General features: G+C 35.8%; 1 protein-coding gene across 1 annotated transcript in view; it reads left to right on the forward strand.

Moving 5' to 3' along the window:
• The window catches only part of CFTR (CF transmembrane conductance regulator), a 195,913-nt gene that overhangs the window by 140,711 nt on the left and 39,532 nt on the right, over positions 1-15,670 (forward strand). The window contains exon 22 of the mRNA XM_054564044.1: positions 4,079-4,330. Coding sequence (XP_054420019.1) covers positions 4,079-4,330 — 252 coding nt within the window. The remainder of the gene's footprint in view (positions 1-4,078; positions 4,331-15,670) is intronic.

Below are 15,670 nucleotides of genomic sequence, written 5' to 3' on the forward strand. Positions count from 1 at the left end.
AACATGAAACCCCTGAAACGAGCTACAGGTCTTCTCCCATCAAAGGCCCTGTGATAATTATATATGCATAATTTTGATTCCTTTTTTATTGAAGACATGATTATTTATTTGAGATGTGGGAAGAAGGGAGAGAGAGAGGGAAAGAAATGTTGGTGCGAGAGAGAAACATCAATTGGCTGCCTCTTCTACACGTCCGGCAAAGACTGAACCCATAGCTAGGCATGTGCCCTGACTGGGAATTGAACCTGTGACCCATGAGACAATGCTTCAACCACCTCAGCAGCACTGGCAGGGCTTGATTCTTTTGTAAAGATGAGTCCCTCAAATTGTTTAAGTTTCTGGTTGCACAAAACTTGGGGTCATCTCTGATCACAGCTCTGAATCTTAGGCTGCAAAAAACAAATGTTCAAAAAATGTCTGCTTTTGCTATAGTCAAATTTATTTTCCACTTGAATAAGTGTTCTACTGAGTGAAAGAAACGATCTCAGAGATCTTGCCAGGAGTGAATGTAAGTTCTGAGTGGAGTTTTCAAAATGCCAAGATACCAGGTGAAGGGGCACCGGGCCCTAGGTTACCCTCTGTTGTGTTTACTGTCTCTGAAGCATTGAGGTTTCTAGAGGTGTAGAGTACAGTTGGATTGAATCTCTGTCCTTGTCCTGATTGTGATCTCTCCTTTGATGGACTCTCCCTCAGGTTCTTTCATGTACCTGAGGCATGGAATACCCCAAGGAATCATAGGACTGGGATTCTTTGGCTTCTCTTCAGCACCATGCTGTAGATACAGGGAAATCAGAAGCTGTCATCTGTGTCTAGGCATGCCAAGCAATCATGTCCACTCCATGGCTCCCATGCCATGCCAGGCACTGGAAGCTTCTCTAAGGCATACCTGTTTCCTGAGTCCCACCTTGGAATTGAGGCACAGGCCTCCTATTTTCTAAAATCCCCCAAATCTGCTTGAGGATGAAACCACAGTTTGGTTGCAAGGCAAAACTCCTTTTTAGAGAAACTGGTGTCTCAGCCCTCTAGTTATCCATTCATGAATCAGATTGTAGAGTGAGGAAAGGAGCTGTTTTTCTTCCATAGAAGTTAATCGGTGGCTACTGTTTTTGTGTAAACACTGATTTCAGTTCTTCAGGTTTGGCTTTTGAAGCTTAAAAGCCAATATTCATGTGGCTTTAATTTATCAAACTATCAATCCCTGACTCCAAAAGCCATTTTTGGAAACTTGAAAGACCAGAATTAATTTTCTGTGCTCTTGTTCTGATGTGACTTCTCCTTCAAAAGGTACTGGAAGTAGAGTGTGCAGATTGGAGACCCTGCGACGTACAAGGCATTAGTTAGTAATTAATAATATTATCTGGCCACATTATCTGTTCCGTAATGGCATTTCAGTAGCTGCAAACCTGACCATCATGCAAGTGTCTGCTCTTGTCACCTTTACCTCCCGTCAGAAAATGTTCTATCCCATTGAATTGAATGAATGTCTGCACATATGCTGTGAGTGAGTGCCCACTGTTAAAATGAACTTGGTCTTGATCAGGTCACGGTAACCAAGTCATGTTGTGGGTAACTCTAATAGTCTGTCCTGTGGCCAGAATTTAAGCAACTAAGCAGTATGAAAGATGTTAATTTGAAAATTTTATTTTCTAAATTTGGTAAGTATGTTCTATTTGCTACATTAGACATTGGAAGTTCTGGATTTACCCTTCAGGGGTGAACCTCACTAATAGAAAATGTAATTGCTGTGTTCAAACACAAATTCTTATACAAAATATTACATATTACATTTCAGTGTGCCAAAATAGTAGTTTTGGATGTTATTTTGTAATAACACTGCGCATAATTTTGAGTTGTTTAGGTAAGCAATACTCAAATGTTTTATTGATTGTATGGAAGTGTTATATACGAGGGATTTTTGTTATATACTGTTTTCCTTGGGATTCTAAAGCACTTAACAAAGACAAATTTTGAGTTCTTCATAGCACTGACATGTAGAAATGTCAACAGTCTCAAGTACACTTCTCTCAATTTCTCATTTCAAGAGAGTGATGTTATTCTCATGCAGCATAAGTACAATACAATATTTGAAATGTATTTGAGATACTTTTCTGGTGGTTCCATCTCAGTAGTAGTTATAATTCTAATTTACCTTCCAGACCTTAAATAGGCTAGCAGCTTCCTGTGAAAATTAATGACAGTGAAATGCAAAAATATACTTTAATTCAAAGTTAATAAAAGTAACTGACTTGGTGGTGGTGGGAAGGTGGAGGCAAATGTATTTGAACAAAAAATAAAAATTTTAAAAAAGTAACTGAATTGGGATTTAACAACCATTGAAAGTCACCCATAACTTGTAATTTTTAAATATTACATGTGGGAGCAATAATGATTATATGCCTTTCACATCCCCTAGAATTATAAGGTGGATGTGGCCTTTGGATACTTTTTATTTCCATTAACAGTGGGTTTGGCTTAAAAGGATTTTCTTCTTGAATATGAAACAATTGTTGAGGATAATTCCAAGATGAAGGAAACTGAAGCACAGAACTACTAGGTAAAACCAGGAACTTCACATACAACAGGCTCCATCAATGGCATGGAGAAACAGACCACACAATTAGATGTGCTAAGCTGGACCTTTTAATGTTCCATTAAGGATCAGTATCTAAATTCCTCAACCTCCTCCACCAATCACTTCACAGATAAAGAATTTTTCAAGATAAAGTATTTTTCCCTGTCAATTTTGACAATGAAAAATAGAAATAATAGAAGCAAATGCCACAAATGCATTTCTTCCAACATTTCTTGCAAAAGTATTATTTCTAATAATCTAAATCTTAACTATAAATAAAATAATACATTAACATTGTAAAAGAGAAGGATACATTTTTGACTGAGTAAAACCAGAATCAACCGTTACTGTTAAGCAAGAAAAAGTAGGAAATTTCTGCCCACTAAGCTAGTAATTCCTGAGAAAGATTGAGTCACAGGATTAAGGATGATATCTTTTGAAATTAGAAATTGAGTGAATGCAAAGGCTGTAATTCTTTCTTCTTATGCATTCATATATGAGTATATTTAATCATTCACATATTTATTTCTTAATTAATTTTTCAAATATAATTATTGGGTGCCTTTTTATGTCACACTACTTTAAAAATTATACTCCAAATTCTAATAAATCATAATTGTTTATAGTTGACCTCTTTATTTTTATTTAAAGATATTTATTAAGTGTTATATGAATAAGTTTGTAAAGCAGATGCATATTTAATTTCAAATACAACCCTTGTACACACATTTTTCTCAGCAATAGAAATTGATCTTTAAAATGATTAAAATGTAATTATTTAACTACAGATGTGTACCAATGACTTAAATTTGTTTGAAGAATATTGTGAAATTATTCAATATTTACTAAATATCAAGAGTTTACTTACTACCCAGCTGACATAAAGAATTATAGAGAGTTAATAAGGCAATTCAAGAGAAAGGCAAGAATCTTCCATGGTAGTTTTGAGGTATAGAACATTTTATTATGATATACCACATTGTGCAGTGCTGCTCATAGTATAAAAAGTTTTCCCCTTGTCATCATCTGATCCCTTGAGTATAGTTTTTCTGTTTATGGGTAGCTTGCATAACTGAGAATTAAGTGATCACAGAAATAAACAGGTCTATCCAAAGCCCATTTATATACTATATTTTTTCATGTACAATACATACCTTTTGTCCAGATTTTTGATGGGAAAAATAAGGATGCACATTATACATGAGTATAATGATTATGTTCCATGGGTGTAAATATCAGTATAATAATCCCATGTATAATGTGCACAAAAAAGTGGGCATGCATTATGCAGGGCAAAAAGTACTCCTAGTTAATTCTCTTTGGTTAAACTTTTAATTATATGCAATTTCCTATGATTTCATTGAAAAACTTTATCACAAATAAGCAAGTGATGAGTAAGCTAGTGTTACATCCTGCAAGTTATTTTTTAGGAAACATCAAACTAGTTATGATATTGTCTGCAGCTCTAAAACAAACAAAAATAAAATATTGTTATTTTCATTTCAGATGCGATCTGTGAGCCGCGTCTTTAAGTTTATAGACATGCCAACAGAAGAAAGTAAATCTACTAAGTTGATTAAACCTTCCAAGGATGACCAGATCTCGAAAGTTATGATTATTGAGAATCAGCATGTGAAGAAAGATGACTTCTGGCCCTTTGGGGGCCAAATGACCGTCAAAAACCTCACAGCAAAATACACAGACAGTGGGAATGCCATATTAGAGAACATTTCCTTCTCAATAAGTCCTGGCCAGAGGGTGAGATTTCAACATTGCTTGCTTTATTAGACCTGGGTTCAGTAAAGGAATCTCAGTAGCCTGGAGTGATCTGTTCATAGAATCCATTCATAACACCATTATTGTAGACTAGGATCCATACTGAACATATGTATTTCAAGTTGCTGTTATACAGTCATTATTTTTTCCATATGAAATTTAGTTAGCAGTGTCCTGAGTCTGTATAATAGGTTAATTTAAATATTATTCCACTTGCAGAGTATCTAATTGATTGCTACATTACTAACTGAAGAAACCATTAAATAAACCAAAATTATAACATGTTTTAGATTTTGCATCTTGAAACTATCTCTCAGATAAATATTTTGTTACTGGTTTCATCTCATGTCTTCTTACATTTTACCTAATTTACACCCTGTCAAACAAGTGGTACTTTTTCCCTTCATTTCTTTTTCAGTTTGTTTAGTTGGAGTTTTTAATCAAGGTCTGGATTAATTTTTTCCCAATAATTTTATCATTTAATAAGAAAAAATAAATGTGCATTATTTTAAAGCATTCTTTATGGATCCTGACACTGGGCTGAACACATAGAAAGTACTCAGATACTCTGATTCTGGAATTGATTCTTGGAGAAAGAGATTGTCATTATTTCTACATTTTATGCTCTATAAATATGTTTTAATGTCTTCGAATTCCGTATTCTGGGCCACTCCATAAACACACACAGGAGTGTTATATTGTTTTGATTGTTTTCTTTTTAAAAAAAATTGAGATAGAACACAAGAAATCCATTTCTTATAAAAGCTGAATTTAAAAATGTCATGTCTTTACAGTTTAATTTCAAATAGATACTTTTAAACTTTTGAGATAATGGTCAAGAAAATTTATTAGGTGACAATTCGATTGATACATAAAAAGAGACTGTTATCACTTGCTTTTGTCCATAGGCTTAGGAATATTTGATAATTTAATACACTGGGAAAAGTTCAGTTAAAAAAAATTTTAAATGAGCAAAAGTTTCTGAATACCATGACAAATGGCTTAAAATAGCATGCTGGAAATTTTGACTCATCTTTTTATCTTATAGTTAGTATAAATAAATTCACATACTACTAAAGTAAGCTATTATATTTCTTTATATTATAAATAGTGAAGTTTTATTATTTTTTGATAGAAAACAGTTTTACTCTTTTATTTTTATTTTTACTTTTTTTTAATTGTTCAAGTTGTCTCTATTTTCCTGCCACCACTCTCCCTTGCCCTACCCACCCCACCTTCCACCCACACTCTTTCCCCACTGAGCTTTGTCCATGGGTCCTTCATACATGTTCCTTGACTTGACCCTTCCCCTTCTTTTCTCCATTACACCTCTCCCTTTTCCCATTTGGTTACTGTTGGTTTGTTTTTTTCTTTCAATGTTACTGGTTATATTTTTCCTGCTTGTTTATTTTGTTGATTAGGTTCCATTTATAGGTGGGATCACATGGCATTTGCTTTTCAACCCTTGGCTTATTTCATTCAGCATAATGCTCTCCAGTTCCATCCATGCTGTTGTGAAGAGTAGGAGTTCCTTCTTTCTTTCTGCTGTGTAGTATTCCATTGTGTAAATGTACCATAGTTTTTGATCCACTCATTCATTGATGGGCACTTAGGTTGCTTCCAATATTTAGCTATTGTAAATTGTGTTGCTGTGAACATTGGGGTGCACAGGTTTTTTTGAATTGCTGTTTTGGGATTCTTAGGGTATAATCCCAGCAGTGGAATGGCTGGGTCAAAAGGCAGTTCCATTTTTAGCTTTTTGAGGAAATTCCAAACTGTTTTCCACAGTGGCTGCACCAGTATGCCTTCTCACCAACAGTGTACTAGGGTTCCCTTTACTCCACAACTTTGCTAGCACTTGTTGTTTCTGGATTTGTTTATGATGGCCATTCTGACCTGTGTGAAGTGGTATCTCATTGTGGTTTTCATTTGCATTTCTCTGACACTAGTGCTGCTGAACATCCTTTCATACGTCTCTGGGTCCTCTGTATGTCCTCCTTGGAGAAGTGTCTGTTCAGGTCGTTTGCCCACTTTTTAATTGGATTGTCTTCTTGGAGTGGAGTTGTGTGAGTTCTTTATAAATTTTGGAGATCAAACTCTTGTCTGAAGTATCATTGGCAAATATATTTTCTCATACGGTTGGTTCCCTTTTCATTTTGCTGATGTTTTCTTTAGCCATGCAGAACCTTCTAATTTTGATAAAGTCCCACTTATTTATTCTTTACTTTATGTCCCTTGCTCTAGGGGACATATTGGTCAAAATATTGCTACATGGAATATCTGAGAGTTTCCTCCCTATGTTCTCCTCTAGGACTTTTATGGTGTTGCAACTTACATTTAAGTCTTTTATTGACCTTGAGTTTATTTTTGTGTATGGTGTAAGTAGGTGGCCAAATTTCAATTTTTTGCATGTTGCTGTCCAGATCTCCCAATGCCATTTGTTGAAGAGGTTATTTTTACTCCATTTTATACTTCTGACCTCTTGGTCAAATATTAATTGACCATAGAGATATGGGTTTATTGCTGGGCTCTCCTGTTTCATTGATCTGTGTGTCTATTCTTATGCCAGTACCAGACTGTTTTGATTACAGTGGCCTTGTAATATAGTTTGATGTCAGGTATTGTGATCCTCCCTACTTTGTACATCATTCTCAAAATTGCTTCAGCTATTAGGGGTTGTTTATGGTTCCATTTAAATTTTTGAAATGTTTGTTCTATATCTGTGAACTATGTCATTGGTATTTTAAAAGGGATTGCATAGAATCTATAAATTGCTTTAGGTAGTATGGATATTCTGATGATGTAAATTCTTCCAATCCATGAATATGGTATGTACTTCTATTTATTTGTCTTCCTTAATTTCTTTCTTCAGTGTTGTGTAGTTTTCTGCATATAGGTCTTTCACTGCTTTGGTTACGTTTATTCCAAGGTACATTATTTTTCTTATTGCTATAGCAAATGGGATTATTTTCCTGATTTGTTTTTTACTTTTATCTTACTTTATTATCATTCAAATACATTTGTCTCCATTTTCCCACCACCAACAAGCAAGGAATCCCATACCCCACTCCCCTCCTCCCTCCCTCAATCCTTTCTCACTTTGGCTTTATCCATGGGTCCTTTATATATGTTCCTTGACTTGACCCTTCCCTTCCCTTTCCCAGCCCCGCTCCTTCCTTCCCTCTTGATTCTGTTGGTTTCTTTTTTCTTTCAATGTTGCTGGTTATATTTTCCTTGCTTGTTTGTTTCTTTCATTAGGTTCCACTTATAGGTGAGATCATAGGATATTTGTCTTTCACCACCTGGCTTATTTCACTCAGCATAATGTTATCCAGTTTCATCCATGCTGCTGCAAAGGGTAGTAGCTCTACCTTTCTTTCTGCTGCATAGTATTCCATTGTGCAAAGGTACCAAAGTTTTCTGATCCACTCATTTACTGATGGGCACTTAGGTTGCTTCTAGCATTTGGCTATTGTAAATTGTGCTGCTGTGAACATTGGGGTACATAACTTCTTTTGAATTGGTATTTTGGGATTCTTAGGGTATAATCCCAGCAGTGAAATGACTGAATCAAAAGGCAGTTCCATTTTTAGCTTTTTGAGGAAATTCCACAGTGTTTTTCACAGTGGCTGCACCAGTCTGCATTCCCACCAACAGTGTACTAGGGTTCCCTTTTCTCCACAGCCTCGCCAGCACCTGTTGTTTGTTGATCTGTTTATGATGGCCGTTCTGACCTGTGTGAAGTGATATCTCAGTGTGGTTTTCATTTGCATTTCTCTGATGGCTGGTGATGATGAGCCTCCTTTCATATGTCTCTGGGCTCTCTGTATCTCCTCCTTGGAGAAGTGTCTGTTCAGGTCATTTGCCCATTTTTTAATTGGATTGTTTATCTTCTTGGAGGGGAGTTGTGTGAGTTCTTTACATATTTTGGAGATCAAATCCCTCCAAAGGTATGGCCTGTATTGCTGTGAATCCCTCTCAGGACTGCCTTCACTGTGTCCCATAGATTTTGGACTGTTATATGTTCATTTTCATTTGTTTCCAGATGCTTGTTGATTTCTTCTTTGATCTCATTATTGACCCATTCATTGTTTAATAGCATGCTATTCAGTCTCCATGAGTTTGAATGTTTTTGAGATTTTTCCTTGAGGTTGGTTTCTAGTTTCAAGCCCTTGTGGTCCGAGAAAATGCTTGCTATGCTTTCAGTTTTCTTGAATTTGTTGAGGCCTGTCTTGTGTCCTATCATGTGGTCTATCTTTGAAAATGTCCCATGTGCATTTGAAAAGAATGTGTACTTTTCTTCTTTGAGATGAAAGGTTTTATATATATATATAATCAGTTAAGTCCATTTGATCTAATGTGTCACTCAGTTCCACAATATCCTTGTTGATATTTTGTTTGGAAGATCTATCCATTGTTGACAGTGGGGTATTAAAATCCTGTACTATTAATGTGTTCCTCTTTCTATCTTTCTTGAAGTCCTCCTGGATTTTCCTTATATATTTGGGTGCTCCTATGTTAGGTGCATATAGATTTACAATGTTTATGTGTTCTTAATGGATTCTTCTTTCAAGTATTATGAAGTGTTTTTCTGGGTCTCTTTTCATGACCTTTGTTTTGAAATCTATTTTGTCTGATATTAGTGTTGCTACTCTTCCTTTTTTTCCCTGTCATTTGGCTTAGAATATTTTTTTCCATCCCTCTACTTTCAGTTAGTGTAGGCCCTTTGTTCTTAGATGGGTCTCTTGTAGGCAGCATATGTGTGGGTCATGTTTTCTTATTCATTCGGCTACCCTAAGTCTTTTGATTGAAGCATTTAATCCATTTACATATAAAGTTATTATTGATAGGTACTTATTCATTTGTTCCCTTTGTACCTATGTTCCTCTCTTTCTCACTCTTTTTTTTCATCTTCTTAAAGCAGTCCCTTTAGCATATCTTGCAATGATGGTTTGGTTTGGTGGAGGTGTATTCTTTTAACCTTCCTTTGTCAGGGAAACTCCTTATTTTGCTTTTCATTTTAACTGAGAGTCTTGCTGGGTAGAGCAGTCTTGGTTGCTTGCTTTTGCTTTTCATAACTTGGAATATTTCTTGCCATTCCTTTTGGCTTGTAGTGTTTCTGTTGAGAATCAGCTGCTAGATGTACCAGGGCTCCCTTGCATGTTGCTACCTGTCTCTCCTTTGCTGCCTTTAGAATTCTCTGTTTGTCTTTGATATTTGCCATTTTAATTATGATGTGTCTTGGAATGGGCCTCCTTGGGTTCCTCTTGAATGGGACCCTCTGTGCTTCCTGGACTTGTGTGACTTTTTCTCTCCTCCAATGAGGGAAGTTTTCCATCATTACTTTTCAAACAGGTTCTCTGTCCCTTGCCCCTCTTCTTCTCCTTCTGGCAACCCTATTATATGGATACTATTACGTTTCAGGTTGTCTTGCATTTCCCTCAATGCCTCTTCACTCTTTTTGAATCTTTTATCATTTTCTTGCTCTTTCTGGAGACTTTTTTCTATATTGTCCTCTAGCTCACTGATTTTATCCTCTGCTTCACCTAACTTGCTTTTGAGTTCTTCTACTGTATTCTTCAATTCAGAAATGGTATTCCTCATTTCCTCTTGCCTCTTGTTGATAGTTTCTATGTCCATTTTCATGATTATGTAGTTTGTAGTAAGTTCCTCGCAGTTTCCCTGTGATTTTTCTTAATTCTCACTGAGCTCATTGAGCTTCCTTAGAACTGTTGTTACAAACTCAATATCTGGTAGTTTACTTCCCTCTCTTCCATTTAGTACTCTTTCTGGCATCTCCTCCTTTCCCTTAGATTTGGTGGAGTGAGAGGTGTTTCTTTGTCTTCCCATTATTTATGAGATGTTTCTTTTTTGCCTCCACTTCCTAAATTGATCTGTCTTGATTTCTTGAGTTTGTGGTGTGAACTTTGCTATTTTTTCTTTCTGTATCCACCTTTGGTGATATCAGATTTTGACCCCGTTTAACCTTAGGCAGTTTGTTCCATACTTTCAAGGATGTACTGTCTGTGGCTGTCTCCTTCAGTTGTTAATCTAGTCACCGTGCACTCAGCCATCAGGCTTCATTACCATAGGGTGTGGCGGAATCCCTCCTAGGGTCAAGGCTATTGTTTCCCCTCAGGTTGCTCAGAGGGGAATGGTCTGCCTGAGAAAGATAGCTGCTGCCATACGGAGGAGGAGTCAGCACTGGAATCCTGCTGGCTATTCCCTCCGTTCTCTCCATAACGCCTCCTTCCCCAGTTTCTCCTCAGGTGTCTCTAGCCCACTCTGCCCCCACCTTTGCCAGAGCCCAGGGTAAGTGGCTACAATAAAAATTTATGTGTTAACCCTTTAAATGGCTCTTTGTGTCTCCAGCTTCCCATCTCTGGCAGAGAGCAACCCTGCCACTTTTTGCAGCTGGCTGTTATTTGTGTACTTTATGGGCTCTTGTGCTGTAGGCTTGGGGTCCCCACTTATGGTTTAGACACCACTCTTCTCAGGGGGATCCCACTGGCCATTTAAATATCACTCTGGCACTGCCACCAGTGGGCTCCCAGCCAGCCTTCTCAAGTCTCCACTGCACTCCTTACCCAGTCAGGTTGTGCTGGAGCTGATTCTTATTTTTCTGTCTGTCTGAGGTTATGAGACTTCTCTCTCCCTATTGTTCAGTTGTTTGTTCCAGGTGATTTCTTCACAATTTAGTTGTAATTCCAGATGGGTCCTGGGAGAAGGTCAGTGTGACTTTCATTCACCCTTCTGCTATTTTCCCTAGCTTTCATAAACAGTTTTAAATGGGCATAAATAGAAAGATTTAGAGTCTTAAGTTGAACTTACTCCTGGTATTTGAATGAGTTTGTTTATGAGAATTTGCTTTATATCATCATTCTCATGAAATTTCTGAGTTTTTTGACATTTTTGCTTCATTATTGAACTTGGATAAATGTTAAAATTATGCTTTGTAACTATGTAAAATCAGTGATTTGCCTTCGCTCTTCCTTTGCATTGAGAAAAGCATTATTAAATACTCTTTGGTGCTTTATACATCAGAGAATGCCATCAGCAGCTCAGTGTCCCTGCAGTCACCAGGACACATGCCGAAAGTGCTGTCATCAAGTTATAAAAAAAATCACAAGTAGTTTCATTTTTGACTATTGATTTTTACCCCAGCTTTCTACCTTTGACCAGGGTGGAAAGCTATAATAAATCATTTGCTTTCCTTCCTCATTACATCCTCCCACCCCTTAGATCTCTCAGTGCTCACTTGCCCACTCAATTAAAGTCAGCCAAGTCCTAGTACAGTGACAGAATTTGCAGAGTCCTCTTTTCTGTACGCAGTTTCCCTGATGTGAGAGTAGTAATCAGAGATGCTGTAAAATGAACAGGAAACAATGTGTTCAGGCATTTCATTTTCCTTGAACCTAAACATAGAGAGCAGGCCATGTGTGTTCAGTAACTATTCTTTGTAAGGTAGTGTCTAGGTGCTGTGGGTATGGATCTTACCATAGATGGAAACTAATGTATTGGGTGCTTATCATGCCCTAGTCACTGTTTAAAGACTTTTATTTGCAATCACATTTAATCTTATTATAACTCAAAAAGGTAGTTATTATTACCCTTTTTGTGTACAATGGAAGAAACTGAAGTTCAATTAAGTGACTACAATAGATGGGATCTTAAACTCAGGTCTACCTGACTTGAAAGTTTTTTTGGTACAAGTTGCCACTGCTTTTCTTAAAAGAAGAAAAAGAGGGAGTAGAATAAGGGGGTGAGGCAAGTGAGATAAAGAAATAAAAGGGGGGACAGGAGAGAGAGAGAGAGAATGAATATGAAAATTTCCCAGGAGATGACAGTCTAAAAGAAGTAAGAGTTCCAGTAAAGGGCTGAGGCAGATTTATTGTGGAGTTAAGAAAACTTATGTTTTAATTTCAGAGAACTTCACTTGTCAGAGCCCCATTCAAGGCCCCATGCCTATTTTTGTATTTATAATTTTAATCTTTATTCTTTCTTGAAGAGAGCTCCCCCCTCCAAATTATATAAGCTTTAGGATCTCAAAAGACTTTTGTTATACCCTTGGACAATGAGGAAAATGCTAAGGTAATACAGAAGAAGAAGCAGTTAGTATGATTTGGCTGATACTTGGGCTATTTAGGAAAAGTTTTCCATGGGAAGTGACATTTAGAAAAAGGCAGACTTGAATTATATATTTAAACAAGTAAAGGTGGGTGAAGAAGTGTGCTTTGAGTAGAGAGAATATCACAAGACATGAAGGATGACAGAAAACAATTACTGTTTCAGTCAGGCTGTGGATGCAGAAAGGATGTATTGGAAGATAAGATTGTATGAATATTAGCACCAAAACAATAAAGGAATTTGATGACTCAGAAATTCTAATCAATTTTGCTCCTAAGTGGTCTTTTATCATCTTCAAGAGCAGTGATTCTTGAAGTGTGGACCCTGGACAAGCATCATTTGCATCACTTAAGAACTTGTGAGAAATGCATACTATTGAGCCCCACCAGCTCGACTGAATAAAAAACTCTGGGGGTGAGGACAGTGGTCTTGCTCTGTCATACATTCCAGGAAGTGCTTGTTCATGCCTGCCCAAGGGTGAGAACCCCTATTTAAAGGAGTTGTTTGGTGTAGGAGAATGAATGCAGTAGTTCAACTACAAAAGGTTATTAAAGGGGTGAGTACTGAAGTGAGAAGCTATGTAGAACACCAGTGTTGGTGTTGGGAAAGAAAAAGTAAGAATACCTGTCTAAGAGCATGGCTACATGGAGAGATTTGCCTTTGCACTAGAGAGGAATATGTTTTTAAGCAGTTCAAGACAGGAGGAAAGGAGATTAGTGGAGTTACAGAGAAACGAAGTTAAAAAGAATCATTGAGCAAAGAGTTGGGAAACTGAAAATGTTCATATTATACAGCCTCAATCTTTTAAGTCAACTACAAACCAAAGTCATGGAAGTTGAGTAGTGTCAGTTTTTTGACTATGTTCTTCTCCTTCAGTGTTGTGCTGACTATTCCAGGTCTTTTGTATATCCATATGAACTTTAGAATCAGTTTTCAGATAGACAAAATAACTTTCTGGGATTTTGATTGGGATGACATTGAATCTGTAAAGTTGGGAAGAACGGACATTTTGGCAATATTTGAATCTTCCTATCAGTGAACATGGAATCTCTCCATTTATGTAATTTTTCTTTGACTTCATTCATCATAATTTTATAGTTTTCCTCATCTAAATCTTGTGCATATTTTCTTAGACTTATACCTAAGTATTTTATTTTGGGGACTGATAATATAAATGGAAATGTGTTTTTAATTTCAAATTCCACTTGTTCATTGCTCATACATAGAAAGCAATCAATCTTTGTATGTTAACCTTGTATCCTGCAACTTTTCTATTGTCACTTATTATTTCCAAGACTTTTATGTTAATTCTTCTGGATTTTACACATAGACAATAATGTCATGTGTGAATAAGGACAGTTATATTTCTTCCTTTCCAATTTGTATGCCTTTTATTTCCTTTCCTCATCTTACTGCATTATGTAGGACCTTTGGTATGAGGTTGAAAAGGAGTGATGAAGAGGGAACAGCCTTGCTTTGTTCCTGATGTTAGCAAGAAAACTTTGACTATTTCACCATTAAGTATGATTTTAGCTATAGAGTTTTTTTATATGTCTTTATCAGTTGAGGAAGTTCCCCTCTATTCCTAGTTTACTGAGAATATTAGTAAGATCATGTGATTTTCTTATTTATCCCATTGATGTGATGAATTAAATTAACTGATTTTCAAATTTTGAACCAACCTTACATAACTGGGATAAAATCCCACTTGGTTGTGGTATATAATCTTCTTTATACACTGTTGGGTTTGATTTGCTAATTTTTTTTAGAGATTTTTAGATCTATGTTTATGAGAAATATGGATCTTTAATGTCTTTGAATAGTTTTGGAATTATGTTAATGCTGGCCTCATGGAATGAGTTGGGAAGCATTTCCTCTGCTTCTATCTTCTGGAACAGATTGTAGCAAATTGGTAGAAACTCTACTTTAAATGTTTAGTAGAGTTTACCAATGAATCTATCTGGGCCTGGTAATTTCTCATTTGGAGGAATATTAATTATTGATTCAATTTATCTAATAGATATATACCTATTCAGATTGTCTTTTTCTTCCTGTGTAAATTTGTCAGATTGTGTCTTTCCAGGGAATAGTCCATTTCATCTAGATTGCCAAAGTACTGGGCACAGAGTTGTTCATAAGTATCCCTTTATTATTCTCTTAAACATGGGATATGTAGTTACGTCCCCTCTTTCATTTTTTATATTAGTAGTTTGTAGCAATCTCTTTATTTTCTTAGTTAACATGTCTAGAAACTTACTGATTTTATTGATCTTTTCAAAACATCAACTTGTTTTCTTTATTTTTCTCTAATGATTTCTTGTTTTTTAAGTAAACTGGCTGATTCTGCTCTAATTTTTATTATTTCTTGTCTTTGTTTAGATTTAATTTGCTCTTATTTTTCTAGTTTTCTATGACAGATTAGAATATTGATTTTAGGTATCTCTTCTCTCTCTCTATATTTAATGCTATAAATTTCCCTCTGTACTGTTTTCGCTGCATGCCACACATTTTGAAAAATTATATTTCAATTTTTATTTGTTTAAAATATTTCAAATTTTTTCTTGAGTTTTCTTTTTTGTCCCATATTGTTTAATCCACAAGTATTTGGAGATTTTCTAACTATTCTTCTATTATTGATTTCTAGTTTAAAATATTTTGTGGTCTGAGAGCAGACATTGTTAGATTTCTACTCTTAAGTTTGTTAAGGTATGTTTCATTGCCCATAATGTGATTTATTTTGGATTATGTTCTGTATGAGCTTGAGAATAATGTTTGTTTTGTTGTTATTGGATTAAGTAGTTGATTCATTTCAATTGTATTTAGTTGATTGATGGGTTTGTATAGTTTAATTGTGTCTTTACTGCTTTTCTTACTGTTGCATTTGTCCATTTTTGATAAGAGTATTGACCTCTCTAACTGTAAAGAGGATTCATCTATTTCTCCTTGGAGTTCTGTCAGTTTTTGCCTCCTTAAAAAGGGGTGTGTGTGTGTGTGTGTGTGTGTGTGTGTGTGTACGTGGTTGATCTAGAATTTGCAATATGTATTTTCAGCTAATTCATGTCACATTTAAATAATATTATAGTATAATACTTCAATTATAACAAGTATGTTATAACAATATTCCCAGTTCCTCCATCTTGTTCTTTATAATGTTGCTGCCATTAATGACACTTACACAGAAGCATATATACTATA

The sequence above is a fragment of the Pteronotus mesoamericanus genome, unplaced genomic scaffold (assembly GCF_021234165.1).
Source record: "Pteronotus mesoamericanus isolate MK-2021 breed Mesoamerican mustached bat unplaced genomic scaffold, CSHL_Meso_final scaffold_85, whole genome shotgun sequence".
NCBI lineage: Eukaryota > Metazoa > Chordata > Mammalia > Chiroptera > Mormoopidae > Pteronotus > Pteronotus mesoamericanus.